General features: G+C 34.4%; 1 protein-coding gene across 13 annotated transcripts in view; it reads left to right on the top strand.

The window, feature by feature from the left end:
* Stag2 (STAG2 cohesin complex component) overlaps positions 1-22187 on the top strand; it is a 130762-nt gene extending 108575 nt beyond the window's left edge. For 7 of the 13 annotated variants that reach the window (NM_001173507.2, XM_087599772.1, NM_001434041.1 and 4 more), the window contains 9 exon segments: positions 889-1028; positions 2032-2133; positions 4143-4291; positions 5738-5866; positions 8256-8479; positions 11511-11700; positions 14801-14927; positions 16423-16500; positions 20274-22187. In NM_001173507.2, the coding sequence (NP_001166978.1) occupies positions 889-1028; positions 2032-2133; positions 4143-4291; positions 5738-5866; positions 8256-8479; positions 11511-11700; positions 14801-14927; positions 16423-16500; positions 20274-20297 (1163 nt within the window). In that variant the 3' untranslated portion in view covers positions 20298-22187. 13 annotated transcript variants of the gene reach the window in all.
* Positions 22188-23929: the final 1742 nt, after the last annotated feature.

The raw sequence follows: 23929 nt of genomic DNA on the forward strand, positions 1-23929 counted from the left end.
GAAAATTTCCCATTTGGTGTCGGGGTTACCAGAGGTGTTTTTCAGATATTAAGAATCTTGTATTGAAAGGCTAACAGGATATAGACCAACTAATTGTTCAAAAATATATCTAATACAGATATTGAAAAGTCTAATATCGCTTAAAAAAAAAACTAATAACCAAACAAAAGTGGAACAGACGGGTTCTTGATTTGAAATCTGTCCATAAGAAAATTCTTGGTATGTGAGTGTGCCTACATTACTGTATGTGTGTTAACTTGGGTATATAGCTAACAGTTCTCACCTTTCAGACAGTAGCCATGTTCACCATTGCAGTATCAGGCTGGCTGGCACACTCTGAACATAGTCTGTTCTCCTGTCTACTCCTTCAGTCTGTCCCACAGATAGAGTTGTATCTAATCTCTGAGTTCCAAGGACTGCAAGATCTCCTTAGAGAGTTCTAGGCCAGTCACAGTAATAAAGCGAGATCCTACCTAGATAAAGAAGAATGTATGAGAAAGAATCAGAGGTAAAATGAGCACGAGACCATCTTTGGAAATGACAGTCGAGGTTTTCTGAGATTTGCTTTCCCAGAGGGAAATTTTACCTACTTTTGAATATGCAAGTCTTTTTGGTGAATCATCCTGTTGGGAGAGTATAAGAATGCATTAGATGAGCTTCACTTTATGAATAATTAATTCCTTTTACTTATTACATCTGTTCCTTTTCCATGATGATCATTTGATAGCTCAAAAATATAGTATATTCTTTGAGTAGTTGCAAATTTAAATTTGGTTTTAATGTTTTCCACTTTTAAATTTCCAAAAAAGGGGGCAAGTATATAGTATATGTTAAGTTATGATTGAAGTAAAATACAAGATATAATGATTATTGGATCCCTTCCCCCAGATGGTCAGCAGGAGGATGAAGCCAGTAAAATTGAAGCTTTGCATAAGAGGAGAAATTTACTTGCAGCATTTTGTAAGCTAATTGTATATACAGTGGTGGAGATGAACACAGCTGCGGATATCTTCAAGCAGTATATGAAGGTGACTGTGAAAGTACACAATAGGACAGTATTTCATGCTTAAACATAACTTTATCTCCTCTAGCTAACCTGTCTGACTTTGAATCCCACTATGCAGACAAGGCTGGCTTTCAACCCACCTGCATCTGCCTCCGGAATACTGTGATTAAAGGTCTGAGCCATCACACCCAATATCTTTTTTCTACAGATAAAAATTCATGTAATCTGTTAAAGCCTAAGTAATTTTCCATTTAGAATATTTTACTATATGAAAGAGGTGTAGCATCATTTAAAAGTAGTTTTAAAGTTATATCATTTGACATGATGAATGATGTTTATACTGTATGTCTATATTTGCCCTCTCCTCAACTTTATTAAATGGTAGAAATGACAAAAATGTGTATATATTATTTGGATATGATGGCTCTTACCTGTAATCCCAGCACCTAGGAGGCAGAGCTCTTGAGTGTGAGGCCTGCCTGGTCTACAGAGTGAGTTCCAGGACAGCCAGAGTTACTTGGTGACACATCTCAAAAAATAGTAAATTTGTTCTTGTATGTTCCTCTTTTATCTTTGATAGTTTTTTAAAGGTATTAAAGCCACTGTTTTAAATTAGAAAAATTGCAAATATGTAATATATAATGCAAATTTTAGACTCAATAGTTCATAGGCTAATTGTTTCCATAGCCAAATTAGTAAGGTGACCTATCTCATTAACAATTAGAGTAATTGATTATATTTATTGTCTTTAAAGAAAGTTAGTGTTAGCCCTGAAACTCAGTATAACTTAGTAACTTTTTTTATTTCATACCTGCTTTGTTTAAACAGTTTGGATTTTTCAATTTTTTTAAGTTAAAGATATTTTAGAACTGATCTTAAACCTTCAGTACTACTACAGATTTCCTATCATTGAAACGTACAAATACATGTGTTGCTTTGTGATTGTAGAATTAACCTAAACTTAGTCTTATTGGCCAATCATTTTAAGAGATTTAACTCTAATTTGCATCAATTTCATTTTCTAGTATTATAACGATTATGGCGATATCATCAAAGAAACAATGAGTAAAACAAGGCAGATTGACAAAATTCAGTGTGCCAAGACTCTTATTCTCAGTTTGCAGCAGGTAAGTATCAGCTTTACGTAACACAATTGACTATCAATAATCAAATTGGTAATAATTGTAACTGGGCAGAGGACATGACAGACAATCCATACAAGTACCGATCCAAAATATTTATCATCATTAGTGAAGTATGTTTTACATGAAGTTTAAACACACATGTGAAGTGTTAATTAGCTCACTCGTTACCTCACAACTTGCAGTAAGATCATTTTAATCCACTCTAAGCAATTTCCCTATTGGTGTGTTTCTTCTTGGTGTATATCTGTGTTGAGTGTGTTTGCATGGATGTATATGCATGTACATACCTGTGTGCAGTAGTGAGTGTGGAGGCCAAAGATTGACTCTTGACTATTGTCTTTGATTGTTTTTCCTTTATGGAAGTGGAGTCTTTCACTGAACCTGTCTTTCACCTAGGATTACAGACAGCCTTCCACATCTGCTTGTGTTTTGTTTAGATGTTTAAGATTTGAACTTTGGTCCTCATGTTTGCATACTAAGCATTTTATCCACTGAGCCATCTTCCCATCCTCCTTGTATGATGGCCTGTGTACAAATGGGACAGATTGTGCATGGGAAGAGCACAGGATAGTTTGGGGGAAGTTGGTTCTCTTCATCTGTCCTATAAATTATGGGGATCAAATTTAGATCAGATGTGTTGAAAAGATCTTTACCTATTAAACTATCTTGCTTTGGTCTCACCATGTAGCCTACCTAGGTAGGCCTGACCTAAAATTCCTTTTGTGTCAGCCTCCTAAGAGCTGGAATAAGAGGTCTGTGCCCCTGTTACCTGGATAGCAGTTTTTAAATATACAGGATTTTTGTGGATGTTAGTCTGTAGGAGCCAAAACAATGTATGAATATGTGTGCCTATATGCATTTTTTGTTGTTGTTTTTGTTCTTTTTGTTTTGTTTTGTTTTTAGTGGACTATAGGGTCCTTTGTGTGGTAGGCAGATAGATGCTCTACCACTTAGCCACTTCCTTAATATCTCTGTCACTGTTACCTGTTTTCATTATATTGGACAGCTAATTTCTTGCACCTAATCATCCTAATTGTTTATTTCTGTTCCTGTGTCCTGGCTTGTAGCAGTAATCACTTTATTCTCTGTATCTTTGGCTTCTACTCTGTTAGGTTCCAGTAAGTGCACTCATGGGCTTATTTCCTTTGATGGATTATCTTCTGCATTCATCCATGTTTTAAATAATTGACCCAATTTCTACCTTTTAACGGCTAAATAATATTCTCTTTTGTTTGTTTGCAAGCAAATGTATGTGATGCATGGCATTCATTCATGTGTGGACAAAGAAGTTGGTTCTATCCCCTGCTCATTGTGAATGATGTTACAGAACGAACACAGCAGTACAGCTATCTCTTTGAAATAACCCTTTTCTTTTCCTTGCTATATAGATATATTTGGGATTTTAATAGTTAATAATATTCCATTTTATAGGTAGATTATAGTTTTTTTAGCAAATCTTGAAATCTTTTGTAAGTTTATTGTTATCACTGAAATATTCTTGTATATAAATATTATGCATAAATACTATTTTGGATCAAGTCTTAGAATTGCTTAGTTAGAGGATATCACAATTCAAAAGTTTTTGCTATCTTATGATGAAAGTTCATAATGTGAATGTAAATCACTTGGAGGTGAACAACACAATGGCTGTTATTCATGAGACCCAGCACCACAAAAATAGAACACAGTTGTATTAAAGTTTACCTTGGATTTTCCTTTCCTTTTGTTGTTTTATGTGTTTGTACCCAATTAATATTGACTGGTGTTTAGATAAAAATAAACTATTGAGTTCAAGACACCAATAATGATTTCTCTATTTTAAGTGTATTATGTGACACAATTGTGCCTATTCATATTAGGATTTTTTTGTGTTTCAGGTGTCATTAATGCAATATGTCATTTATCTTTTATATTTTAATTCAAAAATATGCTCAATTTATGTTAATTCATATTTATAAAAATATTAAGGCTTCCTTCTTTTTTCTAAACAGCTTTTTAATGAGATGATACAAGAAAATGGCTATAACTTTGATAGATCATCCTCAACATTTAGCGGCATAAAAGAACTTGCTCGACGTTTTGCTTTAACTTTTGGACTTGATCAGTTGAAAACCAGAGAAGCCATTGCCATGCTGCACAAGTAACCAATCTCCTGATACTTTACTTATTGCTTGAATTTCCATGAATCTTAATTTTCTGTCCATCCTTTTCTTTGGAATACCTAATTAAGCTTGTTTACTTATTGACTTATAAATCTCATAAGTTTAAAAACTCCTCCACCCCCTACACTTTTATAAATATACATATGTGTATATGTGTGTACAAGTATACAAACTGGACTCAAATATCATCGTTCAGAACGCTATCCTTCTCCTTTGAAACAAGATTTGTGCTGGCCTGGAGCTCACTGATAAAGCTATATTGGTTGACCAGTGAGCCCTGGGATTGCTTGTATACTATCACATGAATTGCACATAACTTATTGCTTTTATTCATTTTATCTATTTCTCTCCAACTTTAATTTACGCTCTGACTTCACCATTTTGTGTGCCTTGTAGTATATAGTTGATAATTTTAGGTAAAATGTAAGAGCTATACATTGAGTAATTAGTATAAGAACTACATTTTTTTCATGTGCTTTTCCCCCAGTTTTGTCTTCATTGTTTTCTACCCTATTATATTTTGATAGAGCACAATGACAGTTGTTATCTTGATGAATTGTGATCTTTAAATTTTGACATTATTATGGCTAAAATGGGCCCCGATTAGAGTTTAATTTTAAAAACTTTTACCAAGACATTATAAATGGCAGTATTCATGTTGAAGGCAATCCTATAAATTAGAGTATGACTTTGCTACTCTGAAAAAGTATAAGTAATATAGTGATCATTATGTACAAGAATTTGGGCTATTTTTGTAGGGAAGAATATTTGAGTAAAGAATATATGTTGAGCTTTTTTTTTCTGCCATCTTTATTAATTGAGTATTTTTTATTTACATTTCAATTGTTATTCCCCTTCCTGGTTTCAGGACCAACATCCCCGTCCCCCTCCCCTTCTTTATGGGTGTTCCCCTCCCCATCCTCCCACCATTACTGCCCTACAATCACGTTCACTTGGGGTTCAGTCTTGGCAGGACCAAGGGCTTCCCCTTCCACTGGTGCTCTTACTAGGATATTCATTGCTACCTATGAGGTCAGAGTCCAGGGTCAGTCCATGTATAGTCTTTAGGTAGTGGCTTAGTCCCTGGAAGCTCTGGTTGCTTGGCATTGTTGTACATATGGGGTCTTGAGCCCCTTCAAGCTCTTCCAGTTGAGCTTTTTAATATCTGTCTATAATGCTAGCATTTAGGAGGCCTGAGCAGAAGAATCACAAGTTGAAAGTCTGACTATGTTACGAAAATAGGTCAAAAGAGAATGTAGATTAAAACAAACCACATTTAGCTGATGGCTAGCTAGTGCTGGTGTGTATGTTTGTCTGTGAGTTATTTTGTGTTAGAATGATTTGATAATATTCTTAATTTTATATTAAGTGTATTTTTCATTAGTAAACGTAATATTTATTTATGTATTTTATTTCCTCTACAGAGATGGCATAGAATTTGCTTTTAAGGAGCCTAATCCACAAGGGGAGAGCCATCCACCTTTAAATTTGGCATTTCTTGATATTCTCAGTGAATTTTCTTCTAAACTGCTCCGACAAGATAAAAGAACAGTGTATGTATTTGGTAGAAATGTCCAGCTTAACTTCATTTTGAAATGCTGAAAAACATTTGTTTTACTTCATTTTTGTTCTGACATATATCTATAGCATTATATTAATTTATAAGACTTTCTTCGCGTCATCAGTTTTAATCATTTTCAGCCTTATAACTATTCTTTGTACAATACTGAGCTTTAGTATTGTGACTTCCACCCCTGTATTGTTTCGGTGTGCTCAGTGCTTTTTAAGTTCTTTGTTGAATAGTTGTAGTAGCCCAAGTAATACAGTAGTAACCTTTAATGGATGGTAATTTTGAAAATCCCATGAGGCTCGCCCAAGTTAGTTTTTATCTTAAAATGTGGTTGTACTGCAAAGCAAAATTGTCTTTTCTTTAACGGTTTCTTTCCATAATTTAACATTTAAACAGAAAATTTTTCTGAAATAATTTTCTAAAATGGTGACTCATAAGAGAGACTTTCTAGGCCCACCCTCTCTCCCCTACCCCAGCTCTTTGAGGTATAAGAGGGGAGAAAGTTAGAAACATCACAGTTAATATCTTCTTATAACCCTGTGCCATTTTGCCAGCTCTAGTCTTTGCCATAAAGCAAAATTCTTAGACCATTAATCAGAGAAATACAGATTAAACAGTGCCATTTCTTATATAACAGATGGACAATACTAAATCTGATAGCATTAATAGTTTCAAAGATGTAGAGCATTATATATATTATTGGTCACATAAATTGATACTTGATTAGTTTTGGAACTATCTGACATTACTTAGTAAAGTTTAAGTATCTTTCTATTTTTAAGCCCAGTCACTTCATCATTCACATGAATAAATATACTATAAAATCTTATAATCATACATACAATAAGAACTATTAAAGAACAGTGAATGTTACAATGTTTGAATATGGAAAATGTCAAAATAAACTCTTTCCTAGAATGTACACCAACATGACCCAGGTTATGGAATATTGTCAACATTGGTGGATTTAAAAAGTATAATACTGAGTTCAAATAGAAAAGTGTAAAACTACACTATGATATTTACAGCAGACAACAGTATGTTAATATTTTGAAAATGTGTACATCTGGTGTATAAATAAAAAACAATCAGTTTAGTAGAAGCCCAGGGCTAGAGAAGCAGAGAAAGAATTGCTTCCATGAAGGCTACTTATTTACTTGTTTGGTTTTTTTTGTTTGTGAGGAGAATTTTTTATTGTTTGTGGTGCATGTACATGAGTGTGCAGACATGTGTGGTGGCCAGAGCAGTCTACTGGGTGTCTAGACCACTGCATTTCTTCTCTGAGACATGGTCTCTCAGCCCTGTTGTCAACCAACCTCTAATTATCTATCCGACTCTACTCCCCAGTACTGGCTTTATATGTGAGTGAGTGCTGGGACATTTCAACTCAGCTATACATAATTGCAGACCTTAACCCACTGAGCCATGTCCTGGAGTCTTCTTATTGTTAATATTCTCTTAAGTGACATAGTGACACAGAACTCTAGTTTTTTTTTTCTTTTTTTTCTTTTTTTTTTTTTTTTTTTTTTTCCGGAGCTGGGGACCGAACCCAGGGCCTTGCGCTTCCTAGGTAAGCGCTCTACCACTGAGCTAAATCCCCAGCCCCAGAACTCTAGTTTTTCTACCAGTTTGTCTATTTTGGCTCAAATATTGAGTCTTATCTCAGACTGGTATTGGTTTCCAGACTGGTAGCCCATTTATAGGCTACAGTGAAGAGTACTATAGTTTTAAGGATGGCAGAAGTATATTGTAAATAAAAAGATGGATTGAACAGTTACCACGAAGCAGTATGTTTTTCAAAGTGACCTTTCTTATGCTGAGAAATCTAAATTAATTGGAATTATGTATTGGAATTGTACAGTGTACTTACTTGACTTTAACTGCTAGTGTCACACGTTAAGATCCAAATCATGATGATCCTGTCATTTTTATGATTATAGGTACATTAATTTATCTTACGTCTATATTTCATCTAAAATGGAATGTTTTCCTTACTAACTATAAGATTAGTTAAAATGTCTTGAGAAAAATGCTTAGCACATAGTAATCATGTGAATGTTAGTTACATTGTGATATCAGAATTTTTTATTAAAATTGAGATAGATACATATTTTCCACCAAGGTGAACTTTTATATCTAGGGAACTTATATACCTATTGTCTGTACCAAAGGTATAGCAAGATGATCAACAAATATTAAGCTAGAAGACTATTTGATTATTTCATTCAGTGTGAGGTTTGAGTAGACATTTTCCCTTCATTTTGCTGCTGAGTCTGAGCATAAGTAGTGAAGCATTAGGCTCATGTTTTTATAACCTTGTTTGAATAGCAGCTCTGTGCATTAAAAGCTAATGCTTTCTACTTCTTTTTAAGGTATGTTTATTTGGAAAAGTTCATGACCTTTCAGATGTCACTCCGAAGAGAAGATGTATGGCTTCCTCTGATGTCTTACCGAAATTCTTTGCTAGCTGGTGGTGATGATGACACCATGTCAGTCATTAGTGGAATGAGCAGTCGGGGATCAACTGTACGGAGTAAAAAATCAAAACCATCTACAGGGAAACGGAAAGTGCTTGAAGGCATGCAACTAGCACTCCGTAAGGAAGCAATTAGTTTATTCTTGCTGTTGACCACCTGAATGGCCATTAAGATTCACCTCGCTTCTCATGAGATATGTGATACTCAGTAATAGTTTACACAACTTATCAATTGTGCATAAATGTTCTGTTAACCATTTTACATGCACGAGTCAGTTCTGTCAACTCTTTAAGGCACATTTTCCCTTTTCACATGAAAAGCAGTGCAGACAGATGGTTACATTTTTATCACTATTCTGGGGACTAGAGAGATAGTTCAGAAGTTAAGAGCACTGACTGCTCTTCCAGAGGTCCTGAGTTCAATTCCCAGCACCCACATGGTGGCTCACAACCGTCTGTAATGGGATCTGATGTCCTCTTCTGACATGCAGATAGAGCACTCACATACATAAAATAAATAAATATTTTAATCACTGTTCTTGCATATGAAAATTGTTCCAATATCATTTTGTTATATCAAAATATTTTTAAAAGCCTTAACCTCTGAATTTCATTCAGTAATAATGAACTAATTGTGAAGTATGTAACAGAAATTAAGTTGTTTTTTCTCATATGTAGAATGCATTATGTTTTGTGGTATTGCGCTCCTAGCATCCCAAAAGTAATTCTGTGGGCCTAGGGAAATTTTTCCTTTTCTCAGTAGCTCTTAAATATTTTAGTTGTCAAAAATCTGTGGCAGTTATTGCTGAGAAATACCACTTTTAAGACTTAGAGCATGGTATGACTATGGTATCTAACATAGAAACTCCTGAATGCTGGTTGCTGCATTTGTCTAGAAGTGACTTTACTTACATTACATATCTGACTTCACCTGGATTGTCTCTCAGGACCCTTTGTAATCAGCGTATCACTCAGAAGCTCCAAGACTTACTACTCTAAAAGACAGGATGCGAGGATTACTGACGTGAGGTCTTGGCCTGCAGACCAGCGTGCTATAACGTCTATAATATTCTATTGGCTAAGAAATCAATAGATTTTAGGTGACAAGATATAGTCCTTTACCTCATTTTTTATTTTGTTCTTTGTAAGACAGAATCTCATATATCCCAAGGTTGAACTTAAGAATTTTTTGCCCACTTTTCTAAGATACAGGACTAGAGAAGTATAACCACGTTGCCTAGCTCAGTTCGCTGCATCTTAATGTAATGAGTATCAATGGAATTTGTGATCAGTTTTAAATCACCGCATAATTTATCAAGTTGTAGTCCTAAAACTTGATTGCTGTGTAGTTTCAGCATCTTTTGTCTAATTATAACCATATAACACATCAAGCTTTAGACTTGGCTCTAAAGTTCCACTGTTATTGTAATCGAGCAAAAAAATCTTAAATGGGATATGCTTGTTTATAAGAAACTAAGAAATATCATTTTAATAGAAAAATTATCAAATTAAAAGGATGCTTCTTATATATGATTATAAATCTTGAAAGTTTTTTTTCTTTAAATAGTTAAATTTTCTGCATATCTCTCCTTTATATTCTTAGCAACAATTTAGATATTGATATTTATAAAATATCTTTGGCATTTATATAGTATCTTACAAGTAGAATATTAAATTAGAATTTTTTTACAGAAAACGTAAGTGTTCTTTTTAGGTATTTGGATTAGAGCTATATAAATTGCCATTAGTAAATTCATGTAATGGATAAGTGCTAGTCAGTGGAAAATGACCATGAGCATATAGAACTATAAATAATAGTTTTACTATATTGTAAAGTGTGCAGTTTATGTCAAAGCCCTTGATCACTTGGGTATGAGCACATTCACCCTCAAAAGTTTTCCTTAAAACTGTGTGCATATACATGTAATGAGTGCAGACATATACACAGTCTTGTAAAAAATAGTTTTCTAGACTGGAGAGATGGCTCAGCGGTTAAGAGCACTGACTGTTCTCCCAAAGCTCCTGAGTTCAATTCCCAGCAACCACATGGTGGCTCACAACCATCTGTAATGGGATCTGATGCCCTCTTCTGGTGTGTCTGAAGACAGCGACAGTGCAGATATACATAAAATAAATAATTCTTTTAAAAAATAGTTTTCCTTCAAATTCATAGTAACTAATTTTAACTTACTATTAACGTAGTGACACTGACATAAGAATTTATTTGTAATGTTAGGGCTATCGTGTATGTTTGATGGGGTAGGTTCTACAGGTATGACTTTAATAATCCATTTCTTAATGTACATATGTTTACTTTGGCGTTAGGGTCTTAAGGCCAGCTCAACCATTCACATCCTATAGGCTAAAAACCAGCCCTCCTAATTCCATTCCTAGTACTGGATTGGCTTTCTCTGAGCCTTGTGGCCTGTTACTTACTTACTCTTCCATGTGGCCTGTTACTTATTAGCATTCCTGGTCTTAAGTACTCCATCCACATGGACTAAAACATGAAACTCACTAAATGGTTTCCCTTTCTTCAAATTGTTAGCAAGTTTGTCACCTTAGTCTAGATCTCAATATGTTCCACATAGTAGTTCTTTGCTTGTTTGCATTGGCCTTTGAAACAAAAATCTCACTTGTGCTCCAGCTGGCTTTCAACTTATATTCCCATCTTGTCCCGAGTTTTGCAGCCTAACTCCCACGTGTACCTGGCTACATACTGATTCCTGCTTCTTTATCCAGTCTTTGCCTATTCTTGGACTCTTCCCATTTCCATAGAATCCAGCTAGTAATTTGAACCGTAAGAAATTGTCATTCTGTAAGTCAGATATATCAATAGAGTAGCATGACTGTTTCATGTATCAGTGCTCAAGCATCAAAAATGCTTGTTACCCCGCGTTTCTGGGTAGCTGTATCTGTCTCTGTCACTACTCCCCTGCCGTCTATATCCATTTCTCCTAGTACCATAGAGTGTTGTAATTGTTTTCTCCTTCTTTTCTCATAAACAGACTGTAAGGCCAGGGTGGGATCCAGTTTCCAACACTACTATGTGGAAACAACGAGATGTTTGTTGTTTTCAATGGGTCATATTACACTCTGGGTAAGTTCTAAGTAGTAAAGCAGACGTCATGGTTGTGATTTTCTCTTTTAGCTGAAGAAAGCAGTAGCAGTGACAGTATGTGGTTGAGCAGAGAGCAGACACTGCACACCCCTGTTATGATGCAGACACCGCAGCTCACCTCCACTATTATGAGAGAACCGAAAAGGTTACGGCCTGAAGATAGCTTCATGAGTGTCTATCCGATGCAGACAGAACACCATCAAACTCCTCTGGATTACAAGTAAGTACATTTAATCATTTCCTTTACTAGAACTTTATCAATTACATAGAAAAAAGTTAAGTTAAAAGAAGAATAAAATTCTCCTTGAAGCACGCAGGTAACATGGATGTTAGCTCAAAGACAACAAGAGGAAGCAAGGCAACAGCAGGAGAGAGCAGCAATGAGCTATGTTAAACTGCGAACTAATCTTCAGCATGCCATGTAAGTGAGAGTGCCTTATTGTCTGAGTCTAGGAAGTTCACTAATTCATGTTAACATACTCTAATGTGTGCCGGACCTACAATTTCAGCAAACTCTCAGGAGTAACTACGCTGAAATAATCAAGGAACAAGATTTTGGTCTTTCCAACAGAAAAGTAAAATGTTTTAAGTCATTCATATATTAACTAGTTAGCCAAAGGACCAATCAGTCTTAAATTGATCTGTTGGAAAAGTATAAATATGAATCCTTGTTTATTTTGGTACACAGAATTAAAAATACATTTGTGTTCCATCTTAATTATGTCCCACCGTAGCTCAGGTCCTCATCTCTCACCTGAACTAGCGTAATGAGCTTTCTAACTGGTTCTCCTCCCTCAAACCCCCCATTGATCTGCTCACCAAACCTCTCCCTTCACACTTTCCACCACTCCATCATTCACACTACCATCAAGAATGATAATTTCAGGATGAAAATCTTACCATGTAACTTTCTTACTTAGAACTTTTCCATGGCTCGCCATTGCCTGCTGGACAAAGTTCAGTTTCTATACCTAGTTCATGGCATGCAAGATCTTTCAAAATATGCCCCTGACTCCATTTTAGTATATCACGTCTCATTACCTGAATACTAGTAAATTCATGGTGAAAGCAGGTTCAAGTGTCACCGTAAGTGAAATTGTAATCTTCTGTGATCCTATAACCCTGTATATTTGCATTTCTTACAGCCTTTGCCATATTGTATTGTAATTATTTGTGTATTGCAATTTTGTCCATGTCTCTAGACTGTGAGCTCCTTAAGGGCAAGGATGTCATTGTTAGAGCTGACACAGAAAGCACTAAGCAGATGTTCATGGAGTGAGGAACTGTTCAATGCCTAAAACTCTTCTTCCTTTGTTTTTCCTGGATTCTGGATGGGAACATGATAAACATTTCAGAAATCCTAATTAGCTGTGACTCTAAGTGAAATTGCTGATAAGTAGACTTGAAATCATGCCTTATATACATGGCAAAATGTTATTTGAATTATTTTAAGTTTGAAAGCATTGTAACATAATGTATTTTTTAAAACTTGGGATAGTGATTGTTACCTCTCTTAAATTTTATATTTTGTTTTACATTGTTGACTAAGAATTCACATTCTTCTTAAATGATCATTTACCACATAAATGGTGGCATATGAATACTCTTCTGGTTGTCTCTGCAGTAGTCTCTAGACACTCTTATTCAGTCACTAAGTATGTGCCATTCCAGTTTGTCTCCTGGGACCATCATCTAGCTACACCAGCACTTGCTTCTGTCTTGTTTCTCTTGTCATATTTTCCTTATTTTACATTTTATTTCATGCTTGATCATACAACCATTTTTTTAGCTTCCAGTTAAACACCATCCAAATAGTTCAGAATCCTACCATGTAACTACTTTGTTTATATTTGTCCTCTTAAAACTTGGTTCCAGTGTTCAAGGTCTTTGATGTCTAGAATGTCTCACTATTCAGTACTGTTTTCATTTTTCTTATTGTTTGCAATTTGGATTGGTTCTTGATTATGCACAACCTCCTTCAGACAACTAAAAACGATTGCCTGAGATAAACAACTATCACCAGAGGACTCTTTTGGTAGTTGTACCATAAATGGTTGATTGCCTAAAACTTTTAAATACTTTTGCTTTACCAATCTTCTTTCATTAATGATACCTACCCTGTACTAAAATAGCTTATGAATTATATTTTCTTTCATAGTTTCTATCACAAATGCCATCAGTGTAATGTAAAAGAAATACAGACTGGATTTCTGGTTTTTGATTATATGATCTTCAGAACACACAGATTGCCTTTACTTTTACTTCCACAAAAATGTAATAAAATTGTCTTTTATTATCCAGAACTATTATGCCTGGCATTATCATATCTGTTCAGAAAGCCTGGATCAGATATTGTGCTCTACCATAGTATTGTATACATTGAAAATAATTAATTAAATAACTTAGATTTTGGTGAGTTGCTTTTGGGATCTATGGGATCTTTGCAAAAGAAAAGACGGTAATGTCAGCCAAACTGGAAAGCAAGAAGTCACATGCAAATTCACCTTTGGGCTGCCTACTTTATGCTGATTTGAGCTAATTTGTGAATTTAGTTTATTTTCCTTGTAATTATGTGAAAAAATGCGGCTTTGACCTTGATGTTATTTTTTCATTTTTATATAGTTTCATGGCTTTGAGTTTTAGCTTTTAAGCATGAAGTGTTAATTTTTATATGAGACAGAATAATTATTTTAGTATACTCTCAGAGCATTTGATGCATATACTGTACTGGTTTTATCTGTTTCACCATAGTATATTGTAAGCTCCTCGAGGGCAAGAATCATGTTTTACTCACTTCTTCCTCCATAGACACTATAGAAGCCTGTCATGGTGTAGTTCTTGTGGGAAGGTGTGGGTGAATGTATGTATGGCTCGTATACAATTTGTCACTGAATGAATGGGTTACTAATGATTAGCATTAGGTGTAATCAGAATCTATGCATTCAGAAAATGTCATTTCTTTGGTCTGTTTATGTTTATTAATTTGTACCCTGCCTACTTTTCAAAAAAGGATTTGAGGTATCTGCTATGTTCATATGTGGAAATTTGTCATTGATCATTGTATATGGCATATCAGAATTATCAAACTAAATGTATCTAAGTAATATAGAATAAACATAAATCCTTAGCATTTTAAAACAAGTGAACATTGGGATTTTGACACCATTGATGACATGATCAGTGCCTTATCATTCTCCCTGACCTTTAATTCCATCATTTTCCATTATACTTGAATATACAAAGCTACATACTTACTTACTACCTATATATTAATAGTCATGCCTTGGTTCAGATCTTTACCTTGTTTTATATTTCTCTAGTCAGCGTGGTACAAGCATAATGGAGGATGACGAAGAGCCGATTGTTGAAGATGTTATGATGTCCTCAGAAGGAAGGATTGAGGATCTTAATGAGGGAATGGACTTTGACACCATGGATATAGACCTGGTAAGAAACATCCAGAAGTAGTATTGTTTTGTTAGTATAGTATTGTTCAACCCAGTAGCTGGTCCCTCCCTCCCCCCTGACACACGCACGCACGCACGCACGCACGCACGCACGCACGCACGCACGCACACAAAATTCTGGATCAGTTTATGTATGTAGTTTAAGATTAAAGTTAAGACAAAGTTAGGTGTTTAGGTTAGCTTGTAAAACACTGATTACATAGGAAGCCCAGGGTCCAGTAATATTGATTACATTCTTTTCTTAAACAGGCTGAATACACCGCAGTGAAACAGGTTGATTTTGAAATTGTCTCAGCTGGGCTGGTGGCTCATACTTTTCATTCCAGCACTAGAAAGGCAGAGGCCAGTGGTGAATCTGAGTTCAAGGCCACACTGATTTACAGAGAAACCCTGTCTCCAGAACAAACAAACAAACAAACCAATAATTGTTTTAAATGGTCCCAAAGCATATTATTATCTTGCTTGCAAAGTTGAGCAAAAGTTCAGTTTTTGAAGGCAAGAAAAGTTTTTTGAAATAATTAAAATTCTATAGTTAATTTAGTAATATATAGAATTATAAAGAACTTAGGCTATAAAAAATCAAATAATACTCAATGTTTATATTCTAAGTTTTTAAAAGTTAAGTATATTAAGTATCACACCCGTTTCTAAATTTTCATTGTCAAATAGAGTATTTTTTACATAATAGAAACCTTTTGTTGAGGCAGACTTTCTTGTTGGATGTAAAGTAAAATTACTCGAATCCTGAGAAGGAAAATAAAATATTTTTTTCTTTTCCTTTATTTGTTTTGTTTTTTGTTTTGAGGCGGCAGGGTTTCTCTGTGCAGCCTTGGCTGTTCTTGAACTGTTTAGATCAGGCTGGCTTTGAACCCAGAGGTCCATCTACCTCTGCCTCCCAAGTGCCAGGACTAAAGATATGTGCCACCCCCATTTTTGTTTTTCTTAAAGTAATTTATTATTAGCGCTCATACAGTATGCACATACATATTTCATTTTAGCAATAATCTCATTTAACTTTGTGAGATAGACTGTAATGATAGAGGACATTAAAACCTACAAACTCATCCAAGGAGGAGAAATCCTAAAGTTGGTAGAGGTGAACATAACAAGCCTAATCCCTGTGGCTTTTGTATTTAGTGTGCTGCTTGGTATTCCTGAAGGAAATGCTATTTCTCTTTAAAATAATTTCAAGTCCTTCAGGAAAATGATATTAGAAAAGTGATGTTTTTACACTAAAGTGAAAAATAGGTTCCTGTTTTACTTTTAAGTCTTTTTCTACTAATGAAATTTTTTGTGCTTACAATCATTCTGATTTTGGGGGAAGATGGGATGTTGGCAAGCAATGATTGAAGTATTTTCAGGTATACTTGAAAATCGCATGGACTACTCAGAACTAATAACATTTATATGAATATTCTTATTTACTATCTGGCTTATGATTGTAAAAAAAATCAACTTTCTTTTTTTTTTCTTAGCCACCATCAAAGAATAGAAGAGAGAGAACAGAACTGAAGCCTGATTTCTTTGATCCTGCTTCAATTATGGATGAATCAGTAGGTTTAATTTAAATATGCCCCAAGATTTTTAAATCAAAACTTTAGGCAGTGACCTGATGCAATAGTAATAAAAGGTTAAACGTACTTTGAAATTCCCAACTACCTGGAATTTGAATGTTAAGCATTTAGACCTTTCCTGTAGTTTGGATTATCTGTTGAGGGTTTTCAAATAAGGGATGACACGAATCCAGATTATATCTCAGCAAGAATTCTTTGGCATTTCTAGATGGGCAGGATAAGTAGGGGAATAAATATTACATAAAGTCATGGTAGAAACTGAAAACATAGGACCAAGAGTAGTAGCACACACTAGTAATTGCTGCACTTTGGAAACTGACAGAGAATCATGAGATCCAGGCCAACGTTCACTACAGTCTCAAAGGAAAAATAAATACCTTAGGGTTTAGTAAAGAAGTGTGAGGTTGAGATACTATTTTTGAACTCTCTAGATCTTCATACATACTTTCATTTTGGTAATGAACACTGCTATAATAAGATAGGTTATATACAGTTGTCCCTGATAGCCTGCAGTCTGTGAAGCAGTGGTGATTTTGTTCAACTTATGCCTAATGTTATAATTATTTTGTTTAGTCAAATAATTTGCATATCTTCCCATCTCACTTTTTTGTTTATCCAGTCATGCTGCTTCCTTCCTATGGCTAACTTGGGTAATTAGTGTTATCTTCTACATACCCATTTCCTTGCCCTTTAGACAGATCTGGGAAATGTTTTCACAAACCATATCATATAATACAGTAATAACTGCTTGAATAACAAAACAGCTTTACAGAGTTTCTTACCCACAGAGCATCCAATTAAGTTTATGGTGCTGGGAATTGAAGATGGCTCACACACAAGCCTTGTCACAGAGCTGTGTTCTCAGCCCTTTAGGAGAGATCCTTTTAAATTCATTCATTATCAATTCTGATGTGCAGCTGTGTCAGCCAGAGATCTTTTAAAAATACAACTAGATTTTTAGGTCTGCTGGGTGGCCTGAGGTTATGCATCTCTAACAAGTGCTATTAATACTTCAGGTTGTGGACCTTTCTTTTCAGTACATGGCTGTATAGCAAGAGACAACCTAACTTACCCATAATCCTATGGTTCAATTCTATATTTAATTATGTGGTATTTAAAAGCATTAAAGAATTAATTTGATCACTGTTACTGTCATATCTACTTAACAAAAACCAAAATAAGATGTTATTTGTATGAAATTCCAAGAAATATAATTAGGAAGTTGAAAAGAGAAACTACACTTAAAATGTGGCAACTAGAGCTTTCCATATTTTTAATGTATTTATCTAGTGCCATGACCTTACATATTAGTTTCCTTCATGACAAAATGATTTTCACCAGAGTCCTAAAAATAATGAAACACCTATAGAAACTATTTCTACAGATTTTGACATTTCACATGTAGAGAAAACTATAGCTTGATGATGTAAAAAGAAATAGGTCCCCAATATTTATTACTACAGCTTCATCACATTCTAATGTATAGTGAATATCGAGAGTAAATAATAGCCGTTTTTGATTAGGTAATGTTTTAGATGCCTGTGCTAATAAAATAAGGAAATGAACACATGGATATATGTAATTTTATAGTATTACCACATGATGGCAGCAGTCACATAACTGACTGCTCGGTAATCTTTAATGATTTGTTACCTTTAGAAGTCTTTGACTGTTAATTTTAAATTTCCATGACTTGAAGTAATATCTATCTAGTTCATAGTATCTCAATCATAACACAAGAAACAGAATCAATAGAAGATACTGAATACAAAAATTGTCTTCGTACAATAAATACATTATAATCCAAACTATGATAAATGTCATCAAAATAGTAAAACTAGAATTTGAATTCCTTAATGCCCACTTCTCAGATTCTCTAATTCAAAGTAACTCAAAGCACTTAGTATAGATACATCAGGTTACAACTAAACAATTCCTAACTATCTTTTACATTATGATTTTCACATTGTCTAGCAATTATACTTGGAATTATATACACATAGGATTCTAGTTTAATAGTATAGAGAAAGAAAATTGACCTATGATATGGTCATTTCCTGTTGGTGTTTGTATAACACTCCAAAGCTTAATTTTGGTACTTTGAAGTACATGTTTGAGTGTTTATTAATGTTGACATCAAAAGTAGGTCTAATTTGGTAACTCAGATAACATTGTCATTAGTGTTACTTATGTCAAACTTCTCAAACTATCTGCAGCATAAAATTAGGAAAGTGCTCAATGTACCACAACTAATTTAATATTCTAATGATGTCTGGGTGTAATCACTGTGTACAAAACACATGAATGTCAGGTGTTCAGTTGCTTCCTGATTAAGCACTGTATTTGAAAAACACCTAAGATCATTCTTGGTAGCATACTCTACATCCAGAATTGACTAGTGTAGTTGGTGAGATGCCTCAGTGGGTAAGAGCACTTGCCATTCTTCCAGAGGTCCTTGGTTCCATTCCCGGCTCACTTGTGGTAGCCAACAATTGCCTGTAACTCTAGTTCCAGGAAAGTTGACCTCCATAAACATTTGCCTTCATGCGATGTATATCTATACATGCAGGCACAGTACTCAGACAAATGCTTTACCTTTTTTATTAGTAATTGGAACTGTACTTATTCAAAGTTATAAAATATTTTGACTAGAAGAAACCTTTAAACCTCATCTAGGCCTCTTTAATGGAAATATAGTAACTCCTAACTCTGGACTCTAACAGAACCTTAAGACTTCTTAGAGAAACCAGAAGGACAAGGGGTGAGGAGTGTGGGAGTTGTCATGAACGGAGAATGTGCAACTCCTTTTTGTTTTCGTTCCTAGGCAGTGCAAGCACTTGATAATTCACTACAACAGTCCACAAATTTTCCTTGTCCAAGAATAAACAGTTCCTTGAGTTGAAAACAATTCATGAGAGTCTGACTTCCATTGAAGTGAGAAGTCTAAGCCTTTAGTGAACTCAATTTCAGTTTCTTCTGGCTTTGCTAACCGCCCTTGCTCATTTACCGTAGCCTAAAGTTTTGCTTAACTGGTCTAATAAGTGCTAGAATTTTAAATGAAATATTTAACATAATATATACAGTCAAAGTTATGTGCTGCTTGAGTGAAAAGGGTAGAGTCATTTTGTATTAGTGACAAGTTGTTATCAGAGTTTGCCTACCAATCCTTCTCCAACTAGAATGTATAAGAATGAGCACCACTCATTTCTCTCAAATTTCACCTTAGGTGCTTCTTAAAAAGTGTATTTCTGTTCATTAACTAAGACCAGATTTTCTAAAGAAAGCTTTTTATTTTTTTCTGTAGCTGCATTGTTCTTTTTTTCTCATGTTCAGATAGATGCTTATTCAAAAACCATCTACTCGAGGGTACAGATGGCTAAGGTCATGAGATTTTTCTTAAATTCTTCCCATTGAACCCATGCTAGAAGAATATACTGGGAACTACTACATTTGTTGTTCAACAAATGTTCACTTCAGGACTTAGGGGATTGTGTAACAATTACACCAGAGTCCCTACTTTTAGTTATGTTTATGAGTCAGTTGACATCGTAATGAATGCCACTGCTATTTTATTATTGATTAATGATCACTTTATTTTTATATATATATATATATATATGTCTGAAGAGATGTTTTCAGAGTGGTTTTATTAATATCTTAGCATAACAGTGATAAGATATTATAATATTTACAGATTTTTATTAAGAAATGAATGACTATTTTAACAAGATTTTTTTTCCCTCTCTCATTAGGTTCTTGGCGTGTCAATGTTTTAATACCAGTACACATTAAATCTGTGATGAAGTCATTTTCTAAGTGGAAGAGGAAATTTTAAAATAAAGTGTGGTAGATACAGTGAAATTCTGTACAGATTTTTCTCTAAGGAGAATATAACATGCTTATGCTTACCAAGATGAAGTGCATTGAGGGGCAGTTTTGTTTGCCTGAAAAAATAAAGGACAAGTAAACAATTTGATGATAAGCTACAGTTTTTCTTAGAAAGTAAATATTTTATTTATGCGCTGTTAGTTGGCTTTTAAAGGAATTATTTCATGCTTTTTTAAAAAAAAATATAACAATCTGAAGAAGTATTTGGTACAGATAAGAATCTTCTCACATTTATTTACTGGTTGTACTAAATAATGATGACCTCTGCTGGATTTCTGTTTACATCCATGAAACAAAAGTTAAGGATGGATTTATTCCCTGACCCTGAAATTGTAGGATAGAATTGTTTTTAGCATTCTAAATTTAAATGCTTAAAACATCAATCAACAAACCTTTGTTTTAAATGTTGTAATTGTGGAAAAAAGTTAAACTTATAAGCAGAACTTTTACAATTTTTTCATCTAAAATGTATTTTAAGATATTTTTAAAATCCAAGAGCTTCTGTATACTTTTCAGAAATATCCAGATGCAGTGAACTGCCAGAAGGTAACCAGTCTCGAACACGCTTATCCCACAGCAGCCCGAAAGTTTGCTTGTCCTTTAAGATAAAACGTAACGTTGTGATGTTCCTTCCAGTAGTGCCACTGTATTTTGTCTCCAAATAAAGAAGCTTATTGTAGTATGTTTGCAGAAAATTTAAACAAAAATTATACAGCTTATTAGAGTGTGGGAATAGGGATCTAAATTTTAAATAAAATTATATATATATATAAATTGGTGCTGATTTTATAATTGCGCAGTTTGTTTAGTTTTTTCTTACTTTTAAATTCCAACTTAAAATTATGAGGTTTCAGAAATATATTGAAAGTTTAACAATGTTTAAAAATAGAAAAGCATGACTGTTCATGCTTTAAAATGATTTTTAAATTTGTATTTTATATTGTTTTATCTATCTGTCTTTGCAAGCAGTCTTCAGGTTAAAGATACTTCTAACAGGTTACAGTACATTTCCTCTGTATGTAAATTAGATGGGATAATAGAATTCATAACCCATAATATTCTTTGAAAGCTAAGCTTTAAACTTCATTTTATGTCCTTTCACAAGTGAATTAGTTTAAAACAGAAAGTGGCCACTTGCCATTTTGACATCAACTCATTTTGCGAGGCTTAGGCAGCTAGACATCGTTTAAAACAAAATATTAACTTATATTACATGTATATCTATCTTTTGTCAGTCGTCTCTCAGTTCTTGAGGTATATTATTTTAATCATTCCATGCCTTAATATGCTTGCAATACAAGAATATCTTCAGATGTGTGAATACCAAAAGGTTTCTGGTTTTTCAAGTCAGGAAATCAACAAGCATTGGGCTGTGGTAGCCAAAAAACCATAGGTTAAATGAAAGACCACAAAATACATTTATTTTATTAATTCATGGTTAACAAATAAAACCAGACCTGTCTAACATACTTTCCATCAACAAACATTGTTATGTGCAAACGTATTGCATATGTTCTTTTACACACCACTGCATTTCCTACAACTGCTGAGAGGACTGTATATATGATTTGAAACCTAAGTTGATTTTTTTCTCACTCTTGAAAGGAGTATTTCTTTGTGAAAGCAGTTCTTCCAGCTTTGTTTTGAACCAGCTAAAATGTTTTCTCTATTACTCTAACCTGTTGTCCTCCACATTCTATTGTCCTAATTGTACTGTTTGCTGATTTGTATTTATGTCTTGAGACAGTAACTTTTTGAATAAAAATAAACCTACGGTATGTTGTATGCTTTATCTCTTGTAATCAAAAGGGGAGGGTGGTTCTAAATGCTTTATGAATTATATTTATTATCACACTTTAATGTGTTTGAGTGGGATTATTTATAGAACAAACCACCAGTTTATATTTTTAATAAATCACATATATTTTTAATGTGACTAAATCCCTAGTTGGGTTGTTTAGAATAGAAACCTGTAGCCCTTACTGCTTTCATTTTCATCTGGTATAGATTAAATACACTTTGAAATGTCTACCTTGTTCATTTAGGATAAATTTGAATGCCTACTGTGTCAGATGTGAGAAAAAGTTTTTCTATCACAGTTCAGTGTAAAAAAGACAATCATTAAGTTTGAACTAAGTGCTAGGGCAAAAATCTAGCAAGGAGTTCTGATTTAAGGAAATCTATTTTGGATAATGGGCTCATGATGTGTGAAAGCCAACATTTGTCTCCCGTGAGATAAAATTTGCATTGCACTTTTAAAAAGCTACTACTATTGGTGTACATTGTTTATTTTGATTTTGTAAATTGTGCAAGGAGTCTTTTGGTCATCAGTAGTTCTGAACTAAACTTACAGGATGGTAGGCAGTATTGCTGGCAGCCATTGTTTTAAGTAGTGCACACAAACCTTCATGACATGAGACCTGCTATTATCTATCCCCACTCCCTTATTTTCACAGATCACCAGGAAGTGAAGAAAACAAGTCACAGAAAAGTTAGCAAAGCTTACACAAAGATGAATGGGTAATCAGTGAGGGGCTGGTCTTCAGACCTAGACTGTCACGCTATGCTGTGTCCTACAAACTGTGATACTGAGAAATGTATTGCAACCAGGTGTGTTGGCTCATGCCTACTTCGAATCCAAGCACTCCACATGCTGAGGCAAGAGGATTAGTGCAAGTTCAAGGGTAGCCTGGCCCACATAGCAGGTTCCAGGCTAACCAGGAGTATACAAAGACTACCAAAGCTCAAAATTTACAAAAAGGTAAAATGGCATAGTATTCCTTGTGGCATGCTTCTTCTTTAAGCAATCCACTTGAATCTAAAAATTGAGTGGTGTGGATAATATGCTATTTAGTAGGTTTCTGTAACATACAAGTTAAATGTGAGCTCTGAACCTTTTAAAAGGTGTACTTACAGTTTTAAAAGTTGGGATGTTGGATAATTTAAGATAAATTTCTTCAATGTCCTTCCACAAAGGGAACTCAGAAAAAGTTCATAGGGTAGGCCAACAAGGGCTTAGCAGGTAAAAGGCCTTTACTGCCAAGCCTGATAACCTAGCTTTGATCTTAACTCACATGGTAGCTAGAATAAATTCCTGCAAAGATATCCTCTGATTGCCACATATGTATATGGATGCACGCATATGTGAATACGTGTACTAAATTTGTAAGAATTCCTATGGGTGTGTACTAGGTCAGATAGATTATTCTGTCAGTTGTAATGATGCAACAAAATAAATGAGCCAAGTGAAAGATGGACATTGTTTTTGACATTTTATATAGTTCCTAGGACATAGAATACATGCAACACTTTTCACAAGCTGGACCGAGTATATTTTGCAAGGTGGTATGAGAGGCTCTCATAGTAGTAGATTTGCTCAGAAGGCTTTTTTTTTGTTAGGCAGGTAAGTCTCCTTTAACATTTTACATGAAAAAATTACCATACACCATGAAGTCAGAACAAATTAATGGTTAACACCTTTTGTACTTGGGATCAGCCTTATCTTGCCTAAGAAAGCTGC

This window comes from Rattus norvegicus, chromosome X (assembly GCF_021556685.1).
Source record: "Rattus norvegicus strain SHRSP/BbbUtx chromosome X, alternate assembly SHRSP_T2T, whole genome shotgun sequence".
Lineage (NCBI taxonomy): Eukaryota > Metazoa > Chordata > Mammalia > Rodentia > Muridae > Rattus > Rattus norvegicus.